This window comes from Chelmon rostratus, chromosome 11, assembly GCF_017976325.1.
Source record: "Chelmon rostratus isolate fCheRos1 chromosome 11, fCheRos1.pri, whole genome shotgun sequence".
Lineage (NCBI taxonomy): Eukaryota > Metazoa > Chordata > Actinopteri > Chaetodontiformes > Chaetodontidae > Chelmon > Chelmon rostratus.
In genome coordinates this window covers 6,764,650-6,782,614 of record NC_055668.1, presented here as the reverse complement: position 1 = coordinate 6,782,614, position 17,965 = coordinate 6,764,650, and the positions used below count along the sequence as shown (strand labels likewise).

At 41.0% G+C, this 17,965-nt stretch overlaps 1 protein-coding gene across 2 annotated transcripts; it reads left to right on the top strand.

Annotated features, from left to right (window-relative positions):
* Nucleotides 1-4,961: 4,961 nt before the first annotated feature.
* On the top strand, nucleotides 4,962-16,255 carry pik3ap1 (phosphoinositide-3-kinase adaptor protein 1). 2 transcript variants are annotated; one of them, XM_041947949.1, is made up of 17 exons: nucleotides 4,962-5,164; nucleotides 6,031-6,456; nucleotides 7,049-7,296; nucleotides 7,557-7,701; nucleotides 7,813-7,955; nucleotides 8,044-8,176; nucleotides 8,427-8,623; nucleotides 8,737-8,908; nucleotides 8,998-9,060; nucleotides 9,151-9,405; nucleotides 9,503-9,562; nucleotides 10,104-10,297; nucleotides 10,390-10,462; nucleotides 10,680-10,829; nucleotides 13,010-13,080; nucleotides 13,958-14,058; nucleotides 15,506-16,255. In XM_041947949.1, exons 1-17 carry the CDS (start codon nucleotides 5,134-5,136, stop codon nucleotides 15,621-15,623), a joined length of 2,580 nt encoding a protein of 859 aa, XP_041803883.1. In that variant the 5' UTR covers nucleotides 4,962-5,133; the 3' UTR covers nucleotides 15,624-16,255. The 2 variants fall into 2 exon arrangements, with proteins under 2 accessions (XP_041803883.1, XP_041803882.1); XM_041947948.1 differs by having other exon boundaries at nucleotides 10,680-10,850.
* The last annotated feature ends 1,710 nt before the right edge of the window (nucleotides 16,256-17,965 follow it).

The window sequence follows — 17,965 nt, the reverse complement described above, 5'->3', positions numbered from 1 at the left end:
GCTTCAGGGAAACTGTGGTGAGCTGGAAAAGACTCATTTTGTGCATATAGAACATTATGTTGCCTCATGTCTCTTGTACCGGATTCAGCTTTTAATGCATGAGGGCATCTTTTTTCCTCTATCTAAAACATGTATATTTATCCCAGCTGTTCCATCAAACTAATACCAATTCACTGATGAAAATAGGAAAAATTCTTACACAATAAGTATCTATTCTTGAACCACACATATGGATGTTGACCACAAGCGACCAATAAGTGAAAATGGGCCTTTTAAGCAATATTTTGGGGGGAAGGCTTGGACTACCTCAGGTCTAACAGCCTATGAATTGAATTTGCCGTGCTCTCATACGACAAAGCCTGCCAGGTGGGAGCTCCGGCTGTAGAAAATGTCAAAGCTATTTTCCTCTTTACTAGTCAATGCGATGCTTGTTTAATAGTAATTGGAATCTTATCCTGCTGTTTGCTCATCATTTCCTGTGCCTAGTTATTCCACACCTAAACTCCATTTAAGTTTTTAATAACATTTTAGAATAGTTCCCATTCAGGTAAACAGAATCTGATTACCTTGATGGATTGAAAATGTATGTCTGACGGTAGTTTATTTGATTTATTTATTCAAGGGGCCTCAAATGGAAGCACTTTAGCTGAGGCAAACAAATGGTTGCCGTACCTCTTCCAAGAGCACAGTGTTTACAGAAACTGTGAGGTTTTATATTTTGTTAGCCTCCGCGCTTCTCTATCCCACTGTGGAGAAACACTAAGAATGAAAATAATGTCAGCCTGACTTGATTTGTTTGTTCAGCCAGATTTCTTTTTTGTCAGCATATTATTGTTGCAACATGCGTATAATGATGGGTCCCACAATCCACCTGTTCAAGAGCAAAATACTGTCCAGCGGGGTAGATTGTGTGACTAGATATTTCTAAAAACTGAGTACATGCACACTCGGCTCCAGAAGCCAGTGAGCAGGAGCCTAAAACTATTCTGTGATAGTTTTGGATTTCCCTCTCTCCATAAGCCTCTCATTGTGTTCGAGGACCTGCTTTGTACAAGTGCTTGCCAGCTGCTTACCAAATGAGGTTATAGTGTTTCCCTATCAACTGTAAATTTCAATAATTTGTTGGAGGGGCCTCTCACTGTCAGTTTTTATCATATTATCAATGACGACTCAATTTTCCTCTGCCACTCCATCTCAAGCACTGACCCCCGGCCCTATTACAGTCCTGTAATGAAGTGCAATGGAGTGGTAATTGGTCCACATTATACCAGATCAGGTAACATTAGACTTATTTTCTTATCACAATGAGCCCTGCTGGTGACTCTCAATGAGAAACCAAACACAGTTCCTTTCTTATGCAGGCTATCATCCAAATAACATTTCAGCCAGAGACCCTTTCCCCATTTCAGTTTTCCATTTCAAGATTGCACTCCATGTCCCGGACTGTGCTTTGTTTCTAGTTTCCTCCGCTTTAAAGGTCTCCCAAACAGCCTCAGAGGCAGTGCAGATATGAGGTAGAGCTTTCCCGGGATGGGGAAGTACAGTAAATGAGACGGTAACATGACCATTACGTGGGCAATATTAGATGTACAGTACTCTGCTCCCCCACTCTTACAGCCCCCTGCCGTAGAGTGCTTGGTGCTTAGTGAGTTGAGTTTTGATATTCTTCCTGTTATTCTGTCGTTGCAGAATTACACGCTTGTCTACGAACCGAGCAAATTTCATGAGCTTATGAAACTGTTTCAACGTGCAAAAATGCATTTCTTCCATTCCCCAAAAATTATCTCAGTGGAAAGTTTTCACCCAGGAGGCACATTATGTGGATGTTATTGAAATCAAATTCAGAAAATTGGCACAAATCAATTTTCTCATTCCCATTACGGCAGTTATGTGTCTGTCAGCTGCAAAAGAGACTTCATAACTCTGAGTAACAATGGGTTAACTAAAAAAAGTTGCAAAAATTATTTCTGCCAAGGTTTAAATAATTATGAAGAAAAATGAAATGTGCAATTTCCAGTAAAATAAGCCAACCATGTGCTAGCAGCCTCATATTAAACCTCATATTGAAAGGTCCAGCAAACATCTGCACGCGATTCAGGTAGATGTCAACTAAATATTCTGGTCAGTGATGAACTGCAACACTGACTAATCCACTGACTAATTCACAAAGCTGTGAAAGCTGAACTTTTGTGCTCTGAGAGGCAGGATGTCAGGTCTCTGTTGTGAACTGACGCACGCTCCCTGGCAGAGTTGCTCTGCGCGCTGAAAACACACAGCACACTAAAAGGACAGGATATTGGATAACGAGGTTAAAATATAGGAGCAAAAATATTCTCTTATTAAACTCAGGCTGCGGGGATTTGATTTGAGCCACCTAATAGATAGTGGTTTCAAGGGATCCCAAACAAAAGGTAACGGGCCGGTCATGCTTGTGGTAGCTAATGGCAGAGTTAGAAGAAATTAGAGGATTCTTTTTCTACAGGAAATTGTACTTAAAGACGGGTCATGGATCACCCTGCTCTTCACAGGCAGCTTCAGAAGTCAGAGTGAACTTTTGCCGCGGCCATTAGGAGGTCTACATCGTAGAAAGAGGTCAAAGCAGAAACAAAACTAATTGCATGACTGGAGGAAGGCAAAGCTGTGTAAATTGATTTTGTGGCTGAAATTCACGGTTTCACAAGGGAGTAAACTCTTGTCGTGTGATTTTGTAAGTATAATTAAAGAAACCGAAGATTGAGGACAGGGCAAACCTGCATGTACAAGCCAAAATAAACCAAACACCAAGAAAGAGTTTTAAACCGAGAACAGCTTCTTGGCTTTGATTCGACAAGCGGCTGGAAATTTGTTGAGGTAAATCTACACGAGATGTGAAGTGTGGTGTTTTGTGGAGCTGTTTCAGGTGCTGCCACAGAATCCCCTGTGAGCACTTTGTTGGGCTGCGATCAGGTTCATCAACTCTCATGCAATGATCGTGATCACTGATGATTGCTTTGTGTTTATTGGCATTTGCCTCCCCCTCCAAATGGTTCAGTGGGTCTAAACCATGCCAGGAAAATATACCTCAAGTGTGGCCCTCAACACTTTTTTCATGCGGCACAAGTGTGTGTGAAAAGGGGCTTTAAGCTCTGCAGCCTCTCTGTTGTGTGTTGTTGCAGCCCAAACCGCCTGATCACATTTTAGGCTGAGGCTTCATCCAGGTGATTTAGAGTTGTTCATCTGTGTGTACACGACAGTTTTGGACTGTTTAAGTGATCTGTGAATTGCGATTTCGGACAATGAAGAACCATCATCACGTTGAGTTATCACAGAGAGGTGTGGAGTCCCACAACAGCAGTTTTTGCAGCTATAAAATGTGACACAATGCAATATGGGATTGTTGTCAGAAGGTAGTACACACGCCATGGACATAAACTCATAAAATGACAGATAGTAAAAATAATAAATAGAGAGTCGTGCATTCCCCCTCCGGTCCAAAAGGTCTATATAAGTACTCCATTAATGAATGAAGTTCTAGTCATTTTCTTCTCCAAAGAAAGACAGGCTGCATCCACATTTCCACTAAACATATGTCCATATTCCTCCGGAGGAGTGCCATCATCCTCCTGGCCTGCAGAAGCTCAAACAGTTTTCCTCTGGTTGTCTTGTCTTTAGTTCATTCTTCCACACCAACTTTAATTTAAGCCGAGGAGAAAGACTTGGTGTTTGAAATTGTTTTTTTTTTTTCCTTCAAGTGAGTTCCTGCCAAGTAAAGATGCTCAAACCAACTCCCCACAGTTAGAGATATGTTCAGCCTCTCTAACCAGAGTAGCACATTTGAATAATGCATTAAACCCTGAGCATGATGAGATATTACTGGTTAAGTATCTTACCACACCTGTGTAGACGTACCTGGTCCCTCATCTGTGTGCCGTACAGTGTCTGCTTTGCTCTGTGGTTTAGCTGTCTGTCAGAGGCTGTCTGTTGGCTGAGCTGAGTGATTGTCTGCTGCCCTCTAGTGGTTGTTTCTGGGCAGTGCCACGTGTTGAAATCAGTTGTGTCACATTACAGAGGAAATTCTTGGGGAATCTGGAACTTCTCATACTGAGTAATAGTGACACCATACAGATGATTCATTCAGTTCTTTGACTCATTCATTCAGTCATTTGCTTGTTTTACTTAGGAAATACATCTTGTTCTCGTGTGTGTACATACTGTATGTGTGTGTGTGTGTGTGTGACAATTTTCAGGCAGCATTTGTGCACACAAGTGACTCTGTGCTAAAGACAGAATCATTACAATAGAGGTGATATTAGAATTATATAGAAGTTTTATCCTGAGCATATAGCTGATACAGCATAAAGCCTAAAAATACACCCTTAGAAAATCCCCTTCACTGTCATTTTTAATGCTGACTGGAGGTAACGTGATCATGGTGCTGCTGTTTGCAGACAGGCATGTTTATTAATTAAAGACATAGTCTCACAGTATCACTCTGACTGTAAAACTTTCCGAACACAAAGCACCTTTTAATAAGGAAGTAAAAAAAGAAGAAGCATTTGACTCACACAACAGGTGAATTTATGTATTTGTGTGTGGGTGTGTTTGGATATCTGTGTGTGTGTTTGTGCGTGTGGGTGTGTACGTGTGTGTGTGTGTGTTTGTGGGTGTGTGTGTGTGTGCAGTATTTTTGAGAACAGAGAGCAAAAGCATTTCAAAAGTGTTTCCTTTCTGAACTGTAAAAGACAAGAGGCTTTGTGTTAAGCGTTTTTCTACGTCAAGGTCAGTGTGTGCATGCCTCAAAATTCAACACCGTAACTCTTAGCTACCCCATATTTTTATTGCTTTCATTATCTGCAAATGACTAATGAAAAACAGCACAAGTGTGGCTGTAATCGCATCTTGCACGACATGACACCACTATGGTGTGTTTTCTCACTTCTTCAACTGTTTCAGGAAGTGGGGCAGAGTCACCAAAATCAGGAAACTAAGGGTTGCTATTAATACAACTGAGCAAAGAGCTGTACTGTAGCTGGTGAAAGCTAAAATCATCTCAGTTGAAGAGGAAAGGAGCTTAAGTACACTTGAGAAACCAAAAGGACATATTTGGGATGCTCCTTGTGGGCTGATTTTGTCCACATTTGAGGCTTCACGACCATGGAAGAACCCGTCTCACATATTCAATCAGGTAAATGTGACATATCTTCTATAATTGCCTTTTTAGTCAGTTTCAGGTGGCGAAAATACCCATAAGATATATATTTACATAAAAACAGCACTGTACAGTTGCCTTTTATTACACAATGTCGATAAGTTGTTGAGAACGTTTTTTTTTCCCTTTCAAATGTGACACGCTTATTTATTAAACTTTATTAAACTGAACCTTTATTTAAAACTCTTCTGAGCTTTTTTAAAAAAAGAGGAAGCAAGCATCTTAGCCTTCCTGTACGGCTAAATTCATATGTGGGTTATTTAATAATTTCCCACATGTCTAAAATCGAATCAGTCATGTTATCAGTCCGTTAAGACACAGATGGCAAGTCTGTCTGGCCTGTCATCAGTGGGAACTGTGATGAAGGTGAAATAGCCGACTTGGATTTCTTTCCCAGTTAGCGTGTACAGAGGTGAACTTGACCTGATTAAACACTGTAATGAGTCAAACAAAATTACTCTGACCAGTGTTGACACAGTGCAATGTTTGCACAACTCCTTGTTGGCTCCGCGCTGACATATCAAACAAATCGGACATTCATTCTCTAACCACAGTCACCTTGACATTTCACAGCCGGACAGCTGGTATGTTGTGGAGCATTTTCCTGACAAACACTACCTGCTGCAACATGGAAACCAACACATAATATGACCAGTGTCATATCATTAGCGTAATGTTTGAGCCAATTACTGGATTGTGATTCATTTCACGTGGTTAGGCTGGATCAGCGATGTTTAAGGGGAACTAATGATTGATATTTTCCAGCTTTGGTAAGGCAGTTTTCAGACTGTTTGAATGCATGTACTGTACACACTCACACTGTAATATGTTCTGTTTTTCAGCAAATTCTGAATCCCTCCCAGCACACGAGCTGTTAATTCTGCACACGGCTGATGCACAGGAATGGGCGACTTATTTGCAGCATCTCATGAAATCCTCCCAGAAATTCTGCGAAAGGTCAATTTTGCTGTATGCGGTCAGCCCGGATGATCGGCTCCACGGATATGACTTTGAGGGTTTCCAAAGCTGCAGGTGCATCGTGCTGCTCTTCACGGCGGTGTTGTGGGACATGCTCTGTGACCCTGAACTGCAGGGAGCGCTTCAGAGACTCCTCTATCCTCCACACAGAGTGGTGGTGCTGCTGTGCGGCATGTCAGAGGACAACATACTGACGGAGAGCTTCGAGGACTGGCCGAGCTGGAGAAAGCTCTCTATCGAGGATGAGCCTGAACTCTACATTTCTACCATTTTGGAGTCCATCACTGATAGTATGCAAAATTCATCATACTTAATTGTTTCTTTTTTGGGGCCTTTAAAGACCGCGCTCTTTTGTGGAGCATTATTATTGGTATATTTCTGAAGGTTTCAACTATTAAAAATTCAGATAAGCTGCTTAGAGGCGCTAACAGCAAACATAAGCAATTAAAGGGCCAGTTCACCCAAAATACAAAGTTTTGAGATGCTGAACTCTGCTCCTCTGCCATGGAAGTGAGTGAAATGTCATATTATATATGGTGGACAAGATTTGACAAGAAAAGTTTGAGAAAAAATAAAAAAAGCACATCAGTCAGGTTAATCCACAGATTTAGCAGTTTTCACCTGGACTGCTTTTTGCTGAAGTCCCTGTGAAGCGAGAGAGATGACAGGTGACATTTCATTCACCTCCACTGTGTTAGTGTACAGGCAGAAGTTTAAAGGTGGATACCACAAACTTCAGCATATGAAACTATCTGCAGAGGTTAGCGAGGAAGTTAGTTTGCGTGTGTAAACTGACCCTTTAGCCCTTTAGCTGAATAACTGAAGGCCACATAAAAACTCACCGCAGATGGTTTTTGATAATAATGACTTTTTTATTCAAAGGCAGGCGAGTGGAGGCTGAACAGGAGAGCGAAGCTGCTGCGGCTGCGGCAGAGTTGCACAACGCAGCAGCCTCTTCAACTGAAAATCCCACGGCTGATGAAAAAGAGGAAGTGGTGTCAGGAGTGCAAAAAGAAACTGTCCTGAAGGACGAAGAACCGGTGAGCACAGGGAATTCAACAAGTGAGGAAATGAGGGCGCCCACGCACCCCACCTGTCTCACCGTTCAACCAAAGAGAGTTCTGTGCGGGGTAAGACTGCATAATAAAGACAATATTACTGTGGGTCAGAGCTGCGTCCAAGTGTTATTCAACATGAATTCACATTTTTCTTCATTTAAGTGTGTGGCAGAGGTGATTAAGTGAGAAATATTTAGCATTTACATTCAGTTACTGCTGTTGATTGAAAATACTGGTTTCAATACAATTTTTTTGCCCCAACTACAGCTATTAAAGTCCTACCTGTTAATACTAAGAAGACATATTAATTCTATTTTCCTCTTTTTTTTAAGGAATTGGAGACGCTTTATATCATTTTCACTCATAAATTAGATGAACAGACGGTACCAGAGGTGGAGTTTTCATCTGACGCTATAGGTGCAAAAAGGGTCCCAGGCACTGTGGAGAATGAATACACTATAAGTGTTACTGCACCTGGCAAGTATCTCCAGGAAGTCATGTGACCTCAATCTGTTTTTACAGTGAAAGAGCTTGAAAACTTTAAATCTGAAAGAACTGTATTGTCTTTCCTTTATCTTTTCCATCCAGATATGCCTGCAGGAGAGGTATCACTCACCATGTACACTGACCAATCCTGTGTCAGCTTGAGCCCTGTTACATATTATACCAATATGGGAGAAGTCAGTCAGCATCTTGAAAATGCTACTGATCCTGTTAACTTCATCTGCCAGGTGGGACATAATGTCATACAGTAAACATGCTCGTGTTTTACTCCTTTTAATGGCTCTCCAGTTTATGCAAGCCATTTTCTACTTTCAGGCCTTCAACTTGACGGCCAATGCGACAGAGTCGCTCGACAACATGCTAACTGACTCCTTAAAATCCAGGATGCCTGCAACTGGTCTTCAGCTGTTTGGAGTCAGGCAGATTGAAGAAGACAATATGGCGGCCTGTGAGTACTGACCAGATTTCTTGTTCTACTTGTTGCCAGAGCTGATTTATTTGGCAGCATTCCCCAGATAACCCCAGAGCCGGGGCCAGATCTTCTGTTGTTGCAGATGTATTACTGGAACATATCTGGAAGCATATGTTCTGCACCTCCGCAATGCCTGTTTGAGCTATTTGAATGAAACCCCAGAGAGTAAAAGCAGTCAACACACAGTCACGTGAATAGTTGTATCTGATTGCTTTTTGTCCTTCAGGTCAGCGTAATGAGGAGCTTCCCACGCTGCTCCACTTTGCTGCTAAGTATGGCTTGAAGAAGCTCACCACCATTCTCCTTCAGTGCCCTGGCGCTCTGCAGGCTTACAGCGTGATGAACAAGTATGGAGACTACCCAAACACGCTGGCAGAGAAGAGTGGCTTCTCCGATCTCAGACAATTCATGGATGAATTTGTTGTAAGTCCAGAGCTTATTCTCATTTTTCTTTTCTGAATCCAACAGTATGTTGGACATTTTCTTCCAACAGCCAGGTTGCTATCTTCTTGTCTCTTGTGTTCAAACAAATCCAGGAGACAGCAGACATGCTCAAGTCTCACTTTGAAGACTCCATCAAAACAGAGGGGAGTGCAGATGTGTATGAGCTGATGTCAACTACCTCTCAAGATATCATGATGAAGTACTGCTCAGAGGACATCTATGAGTCAATGCTGGGGATTGACCCTGAATGTGCAGAGGACCTATGTAAGACTGATGTCATTTTATCAAGCAGTGATGTAGATTACAAGACTGGAGGTTTAACTGTTGCTGATGATCCCGTTTTGTGCTTTTAGATGAGGTGATGAGTGCGGTAGACGAGAACCCTGAGGAAGTTATGCTTAGGAAGTTCTTCCAAGGTACACATTTGAATAACTTCCAAAGTACTGACTTTAAAATAGCAGCATTATGAAGAGTATGTGTAATTCGTTTACGTTTGTGTCGTTCAGCAAAGCCTCATGCCAGTGTAAACCAGGACAACAACGACTACCTGAAGAGTGAGGAAGCAGAAAAAGATGATCATAATGATTTAGATCAAACTGAAGAAGAGGAGGATCCATACAAGCTCATCCCAGAGGATATCTATGATACTGTGGATGCAAACAGTACCTATAACCCTGTAATCCTGAACCGTCCACCAGCCCCCATCCCCAGACCTGAGCTTGAGTCTGAGCCTGAGAAACATACAACATACATCTCTAGAGGTACTGAGCACTGCCATTGTATTTCTCATTATTCTCTTCTCTCACATTTCATTAAACTGTTCTCCAGGCAAAAATAGATAACAGATATTTTTGACAGTATTTTCAGATAAAGGCACGTCCGATGGAAGTGCAGCGCTGGAAATGGGATATTCTGCAGGTACCATTCTGCTGATCTGCAGCGTGTTAAACTTTTTCAACACTCTGAGTTGCATGTGGGCCTTATTTGCATCACCACCTCCTTTCTCATAGCCGGTGAATGAAAATAAAGTTCACCATTTGCACTTGCTGTGTAACTAATCTAAGAGACGAGGTAGACCATGCTATGACCACCAGGGTTAATAAATTTCATTCGGGGAATTACTCTGGTCAGCTCTGCAGCCCGGCTGCTCTAAGAGCAAACTACAAGATATGGTGCTGTAGTTATTTTGGTCGGCTAGTTAGTGAGCCTGCTAACTTTCTGATACCGTGAATGCCGAGTTTATTTCCTTGTAGTCCTTTAATGGCATTTAGCTGTGTTTTAATTTAATTGCATTTGTTAACCTTTGCTCAGACACATTATAGGCCTGATCAGAAAGACTAACATTCGTGAGTACTAGGCTCTAAGCATCATGACTTCTCTGACTCACCCAGTGTGACGTTTCACAATGTTTGATAGCTTTTCTGTTCTTGTTGAATGACAACCTTTTCCACCCATCCAGCTCAGCCTGCGGCGCTCCACCCCTCTCCTGTTTATGACCCCTACGCTGGGATGAAGACACCTGGACAGAGACAGCTCATATCTCTGCAGGAGAGGGTGAAAGTAGGGGAAATTACTGTGGATGAGGCCGTACAAGAGTTCAAGGCCTGGCAGTTTGACCATGAGCGGAGGTCCAGCTCCATACGCTATCAGCAGGTAGATCAACTGGTCATGGCCTGTCGGGTGCTGATTATTGCTCAAGGAATGGGTCTAACGTGTGTCATGTGTAACATTTCTGTCCTCCTCAGGAAAATCTGAAGCAATTACGAGACAGCATCACCAGGCGTCACAAAGAGAGACAGAAGACCGGAAAGGAGCTTGGTAGAATCTTTTGACTGTTTATTATTTGAATATTTATTTTATTTATTGGGAAATCAAATAGCTTAACGCCTTGTTAATATATGTCTCCACGATCGACTGAATATAAGCGGTTTTTAACAGTTATTAAATAATTCATTTATGGGCTCCGCACAGTGTAAATTCACTTCCTGTATTTTTTGCAAAATGCAAATATTTGATGTGATCTCTCCCCTGTTAGATTATGAGATAAGTGCTCCGCTGCAGAGGAACTTATACTGGGGCTCCAGTGTGACATTAGAGTGTTCTGTGTATGAGCCGACACCCAGAGAAGTGGCTCCTCCTCCCCGTCCAGCGGCTCAGATGATCCAGAGAGGCAGCTGGAAGACAGGTAGCACGTCCAGCACATCCAGTGAGTCATAGGGCTTTTTTTTTTTTGGCTTGTTTGGTTCATATTTCAACATGGTGGCTCAGTGGTTAGAACTGTAATGAAACGAGAAGGTTCTCAGCTCTCTGTATTCCTCCTTGTGTTTGCTTGGCTTTCTTCCCACTTTTCAGTAACAAGCATGTCGAAGGCAATGTAGACTCTAAACTCATGTGAGGGGTGGTCGCTGTGTGACGGGCTGGTGACCTGTCCGTGGTGTCTGCACTGCTGTTTGAGTTCCTGCCTTCACATGACCCAGGCAAGCTGGTAGAGAAAAATGCTGTTAATGACAGAATCCATAAGCTTGTGAGTCTCATCGATTTGTGCTTACATAAAAAATAGGGAGGTACTGCTGTACTGCTCCTAGACAGAGCAGACTTGGTGACTCTCCCTGAATTCTGGTTCTGATCATCAGTCAACCCTTTCTGTACATTACTTTCAAACTGTAGCTAAGGAAACACAGAGGGGATGGAGGTGAAAAAAAATAACTCTCACATAGTGGCACTCGGAGGCAGTGGTGATATTGGAAGCACCAACATCCATCGTTGTTGAAACTTTTCATGAAAAAGCTTAAATTTTCCTCTTTTTTTCCATTTAACCAACTGGGTGCAACTTGGGTCGAGGGAGGTCAAAATGCTTGAAGTTAAATCCAGTGGAATAATCCAAAACTAGATTAAGTAGTGGGCAGAGTGGACTTGACTCAAGAATGTTTTTTCACGTAGCAACTAGACGGATGTTTGTCAATAAGTGCATTTCTTCTGACTTGGTAGAAAATAGCATGACTTCTCATCCCTGTGTGCTCTGTGCCTCTCTGGCTGGCGCAGCCTGAAGCAGCTGCCTGCCTCTGTGATGCTCATGATGATGGCGGACATCTCATTGTGCATCACTGTATGATGTACAATGTGTCCAGTATCTGCAAGTCAATTAAGGTTTATTGCTGGCGGTAAACATTGCCATTCCTAATCTGACTGTTTGAAATCCACCACCCAGTAGATGGGGGTTTCTACTGGGACTGATTTAAGTATTATTTGTGACCTGCAACTGAATGGGGCTGTTGCTCATTTGCAAGAAAAACATGGATTTCCTCGAAGCAATGTCTTGAAATGCCTGCTAATCAGAAACAAGTCAGTAATCAGAAACATTACAAACGAGCCGTGCAATGACAGTGCCCTCTCTCGACGATGTGTTTCAATCTGTTAACACTCCGCCTATGAATACAAATGTGATCAAAAAGGAGGAAGAACAGGTGAAACAAATCTCTGAGGAGCTTTGGCTATTTATTCTTGAGGACATTCACTCTTGTTCTGTTTATTCTGGGCATTGTCACCTATTGATGTCATTCATGGACTCAGTTATTCATAGATAAAATTACACAATAGAGAACTCCCCAGTGAGCAAACCTGCTTCGATGCTTTGCCCTTTGGCCAAGATACATAACTGCTCTGAAATTTGAAAATGTGCCTGAAATACTTGGACTGGCCCATATCGGAAATTAAAATGTCTTGAACACTTTCAAAGAGACACAACTTCTCACTGACAGCGTTTGTAAAAATTTGTATGCTCTAGAAGAAAAACGGAAATTTCCCTCAAATGATGGTTTTAAAGAATTAGAGTTCTCTGTAAAAGACTTTTGATCTGGTTCTCAGAGAGTTCATTAATCCTTAACAGTAACTTTCTGTTTAAATTATATTGTTTTTTCACTACTCCTTTTATGTTTATGTTGTTTATTGCACGTTGGCTTAGAATAGTATGAACACTGAATCATTTGTATCATTTTGTTATTTTGCATGGAAACTTACTTATAACTTAAAAAAAAACTCAGAATCTTACATGCTGCAAATATCACAGGGGCACGAACACAGAGCTTTCAAGTGCATTGATGTGTTGACAGGAATTGGAAAAATTTACTGACAGCCGTGTGATTCTCACATTTAGTCTGCCTGTTCTCTGCAGGCTTCTCTATTTAATCTGCCCATACCTCCTCCTGCAGACATGCTGCACCAGTATCATGTCTTTGTAGTGAGACTCACTTTTATTGACATTTGGTGAAGTGGTCTTATGGCATAATTCACAACAAGCACTAACCTCACAGAAACTTGAAATCACCTGTTGTCTTCCCACATTAACCCATTTTTCCTTTATGTCAGGTACTGAGAGCAACAGACTGAGCACTCACAGCACCTTTAGCTTCAGCAGCGGGACAGAGCCTGACTTTGAGGTGAGCCTCAATTAACAGAAAGAGCGTTTGCCTTTTCAGTGCACGTAGCAACAACATTCCTAACACCTCCCTTTACGTCACTGAGTGTACATTGACAGTCAGATGCACCATGCCGCTTTTATTGCTGAGTTAGTGCCCACAAACCGACTGAATCTTCACTTTCGCTTGTGGTGATGCACATGTCTGGCCCTGTTCTCTGCACCTGTATCATGCAAGACATAAATAAACACATGACGCCAAACGATGAGTCTGGTTTTAATCTGTAGTCACTGGCTACTTCAGTTCTGAGACTACTTCAAAATGCAGACTTACTTTTACAATAAAATTGTTAATGAAATCAAACTACAAGACCCACATTTTTCTTCCTTGAAGCTTGAAACCTGTTGCACAATAGTTCCTCAGAAATCACTCGTCACAATGTGATCACAACTGTAACTCTGTTACTGCAGATTTCAAACTTTGACTCTTTTTGAAACCCTCTGCTCATTTTGTAAGATCTTATATCTGAAGGTAGATAGGCCTGCAACTGACACCCTTTTCTTTATTAACTAATCTGCTGATAATCCTTTGATTAATGCATTCATCATTGGCTCTATAAAATAGTAGTGAAAAATAAAAAAAATGTCATCACAGTTTCCTAAAGGCCAAGTTGATATCTTTAAACTGCTTATTTAGTCTGACCAACAGTCTAATACCAAAAGAACTTGAAGACAGACAACTGAGAAGCTAAAACAAGATTTTTTTTTTCTGTTTGTCTGCTAATCGATTAACTGAGTAATTGCTGTAAAGGTGGAACATAGTATTTGCTGAATGTTTGATTTGTCAAAATATTTTATTTTTGTTACAGTATACATTTGTGTGTTTTTGTTTTTTTAAGGACACGATAGAAAATCTCCCTCCTCCACCTCGACCTCCACGGCCAAGTGAAGCTACGGCCCTCATTGCTCCACCAAGAATTCCTCCACGGGTCCCAGAAAGGTCAGTTTAAAGACCAATGATGGACTTTACTAATACATGTACATATAATACAGCACAGTATTGAACAATATGACACAGCGCAATTGTATATAGAACAATACGATGTAGAAAATGTATCATATTGCATATGTGGCGATGCTTAATAGCCACAATAGAACTGCAGATGTATCATATGTGTGGACGTGAAGAAACCGAGAGACTGAAAATAAAGAGTGTGCAGGCAGCGTTGAGTGAGACAATAAATGACAGAGAGGAAACGTTCACCCACCAGCGATTCACAGCTGTGCATTGGGGAGGAAGCCTAAATGAGAAAGTGATGAAGGTGTTGATATTCATGCTGTGTAAACTTATAAATATCCTCCATACACAGAGGTGAGAGAGCACATACTGAGAACACGTTCAAATGAAAGCACAGATCAAAGTGACTCTAAATGCAGTTTGAGCATTAACTATAACTGCACTGAATTCCTGTAACTTTGAGGAGTTCTGATTATTTTCAGTGATAGAGGTCTTATCTCTTTAAAAAGTCATGTAGCGTGTGTACGACAGCACACCAGATATATACTTTGATACACCTTTAGTTTGTTAATCCGTTGCACATTTATTATATTGTAATGTACTCTATATATCACCTGTCTGTCTTGTACATGTTACCATTTGTGCATGAACAATCTTCCTTTTTTGCAAACAGTATAATTTTCTGTATTATCCTAACGACTAGTATAATTCTGTGTCTGTGTGTTAGAAAGGGAAACATTTCCTCAGCAGCAGCTGGTTTTCCAGGTTTCCAATCAGTTTTAAGAAGAACTTGTCACAGTAGTTGGCCTTTGCTTTGCACCTCAATGATTTCCTACTTTAGGTTGTCACACACATCAGCTGGATCCACATTATATGTTGTATCAAATAATGTTCAGTTCCTGTTGTTTCCTTTTCATGTCCTGAAACCTCTCAGCAAACACCTGAGGGAGTTTACACACTCAGCAGCAGATTCAGTTGTCATAGCAGCTCTTTGAGTAAGAACAAAAACTTTCCAGTTGCCAGTTCCAGTATTTTCACTTCTAATGATTTCACATGTGAAAGCAGCGAGCCGAGAAGCTGCTGGAGCTCGAGGTTCAGCTCTGAGAAGTTCTTGGTAACGTCCACCATGGAGGACAAATCACACACATGTGCTATCACTGTGTTTCCACGTGAGGTTTCCCTACATCTGCATGAATTATTCCAGACAAACTGACAGTCTGGAACAGTTTTACTTTGTTTGGCGCTAGCAGCTCCACAGCAGCAGCGTGGCACTCCTTCACAAATACTCCCTCTGAGTGAGGTTTCAGTTTCCTAGAAATTCAGATATAGAATATCAGAACTATCACAGTGATAAAAGTGCTAATCATAAATTGGTGACAGTTGGCCCACCCTTTGCTGTTGATCTCACAGCGCTGTCTGCTTCTCGTAGGGTGCCAGAGAAGATGCTGCATGAGCGCTACATATCCTGCCCGACTCGAGCCCTTCCTCAAAGGCCCACTCAGAGGAACACAAACTCGGCACCTCCCGTACCTCGCCGCCTGCGGTGATCCACATGTGTGCTTGATCCCTGAAGTTATGGGTTATCTTTATTTAAGAGGGACGGAGGAGTTGGAAGGACAGCTCATGCAGGCAACCATCAGGATTTAACAATATGAATGAGAGAGCTTTTTATTGGGTTTGTAGTTCAATTCAATTAATTCAATTCCAGGTAATATTTCATTGTGTTTGTGTGTGGGTGAGTAAGTCTGTGATATTCAGTGTTCGTTATGTTTTTAACAAAGCATATGAAAGGTTTAGAGTATTTTTGTTATCTTTGTTGTTTTTTTACATGTGTAATGTGTTTAAATAGGGGAAATATTAATCTTTATAATGATATTTAAACAAGGCTGTCCTCGGGTCTCCTGTAAAGTTAACTGACCCAGTGAAGTTTAGTTCAACAGAGAAGTGCATGATTTACTATGCTACTGCTTAACTGTGAGTTGCTGTGACATTATATTCTACTTATTTTACCTCAAATAATGTCAGCATTATATTGTTGAAGGTCTTAAGAGTTTGCTTGTGATATTTCTGTAAACGTTAAACCTTTAGGTTGTGCCTTCAGGAAGTCACATTTGTTGTACATCAGACTTGTAACTTGTGAATTTCATAATGAAATATAGAAATATGTTCCTTTAATGTACTTGAATGTGTCCTTAATTTAATTGACTCCTTTACAACCGTCACTGATTTATTTCTTGTGCAGTATGAGATTTGGTCACTTGGTGGTGCTAAAAGTGGCGTCACTGAAAATTTGTACATGTATTTTAAAACCTTTTCCAGGTTGATTTGATCTCATTAAGCATGCAACACTTTCATCTAATTACACATGACTTCACTGTTGATTATAAATGAACCCTGACTGCAAAGACTGTGCCCTCTGAAGTTCAGGGAGGAGAGACACATGAACAAAGATTGAGAGGCTGCAGCCAGCCTGGATTTCTGGTCAAGACTTTCAAAGTAAAATCTTTACAGGTAAACGCAGGGCATCAAAGTGAAACAAAAGAATGTGTTCTATCTGTAGTCACTCAATTACAAGCATGCATATATTTGTGGTTTGTAATCCTATGCAGATATCTGAGAGGGGAAAAAAGGAAAATAATTATACTGATTAAGATACTGTTTTAATTGCGGGCCACAGTCCAAGCTTAGAAAGAAAGGCTCATTTCTATCTTTATTCTATAATTCAGTTTTCTGTTCAGTAAGAATGTGGCCGAGTGCTTTGTTTTTTGTTGTTTATTTGCTTATTTGTATGAATAAGCTGACTATGCATTGGCTGATCCACATTTAAAGGATTTGTTCATTGTCTGTGTTCTTTGGTAACCAGAATTTGTTACCACGTGTTTCCTGTGACCTGTCACAGACATTGTGGCATCTTCTCAAGTGTGACAGGTTCTCACGGCACTGAAAAAACCTCTGAGTTGTTTTTCAACTTATTTCTGTCACCTGGAAATGAGTGAAGCAAAACTATTCACATTAACACATGAATCCATCAGTACATTTGAATCATGGGAAACTGAAATATGACTGAGACATGCACTGAATTAAGTCACATTTTAATAGACTCATTAGTCAGGCTCATTTATAATATTGTCTGGAATTCTGCAAAACGTTATCAAACACATTCAGTTCAGCATATTTCTGTTTTGACCTGTTTTTGTTTTTAATAACGAAAAAGGGTCTATTTATATGCACAAATATTTTAAAGGCATATCAATATTTTTATATGAACTGTGGGTAATGTGGAGGTGCTGCACATGATAAGAAATCACCGACTCTGCAGTTCCCCTCAGCTCTACAGAGCATTTTAGCATCTGTCAGGTCATTGTTTTTAACTTTACTGTTTGGATTCAGTCTCACTGTTCCCATCAACTCTGTTTCCTGCCAAAAAACCTCTAAAACCATACCTGCACAGCACCAAATCACAGACACACAAGGTTAGCAACTAGCTAGTGATCATAGTGGAGCATATAGCAGCTAAAAAGACGTCCCCCAGGAGTTGGTAGGAACCAAAAGCAGAGCTAAAAGAGAAGACATATTGGAGTTAAATTCATCAAGTGGACAGAAACATGACTTCTAAAGATATGGCATGATGCTAATGACGCTAAAGTGACAGATATTGTCCTCAGGAGTTGGCAGAGACCAAAAACAGACGTAAGAGAGAGTATATATTATACTTAAATTCATCAAGTGGACAGAAACATGACTGCTAATGATGCTACGTGTTTCCTGGTTGTGTAGCTAAATGCAGCTAATTGCTAATCACTGCCATGTTTTTAGCTTGTTCAGCTGCTCCAGAGTGACCAAAAAAAAGTAGTTAAATCTGAATATTTTAATGTCCCTAAATCTCCGA

Excerpts from the sequence above, each read along its gene's own strand:
- pik3ap1 (XM_041947948.1), top strand. The coding sequence starts at position 5,134 with ATGGAAGAACCCGTCTCACATATTCAATCAG. Across the intron at positions 10,298-10,389 it reads GCTCCATACGCTATCAGCAG|GAAAATCTGAAGCAATTACG; the intron begins GTAGATCAACTG and ends TGTCCTCCTCAG. Across the intron at positions 13,081-13,957 it reads GGACAGAGCCTGACTTTGAG|GACACGATAGAAAATCTCCC; the intron begins GTGAGCCTCAAT and ends TGTTTTTTTAAG.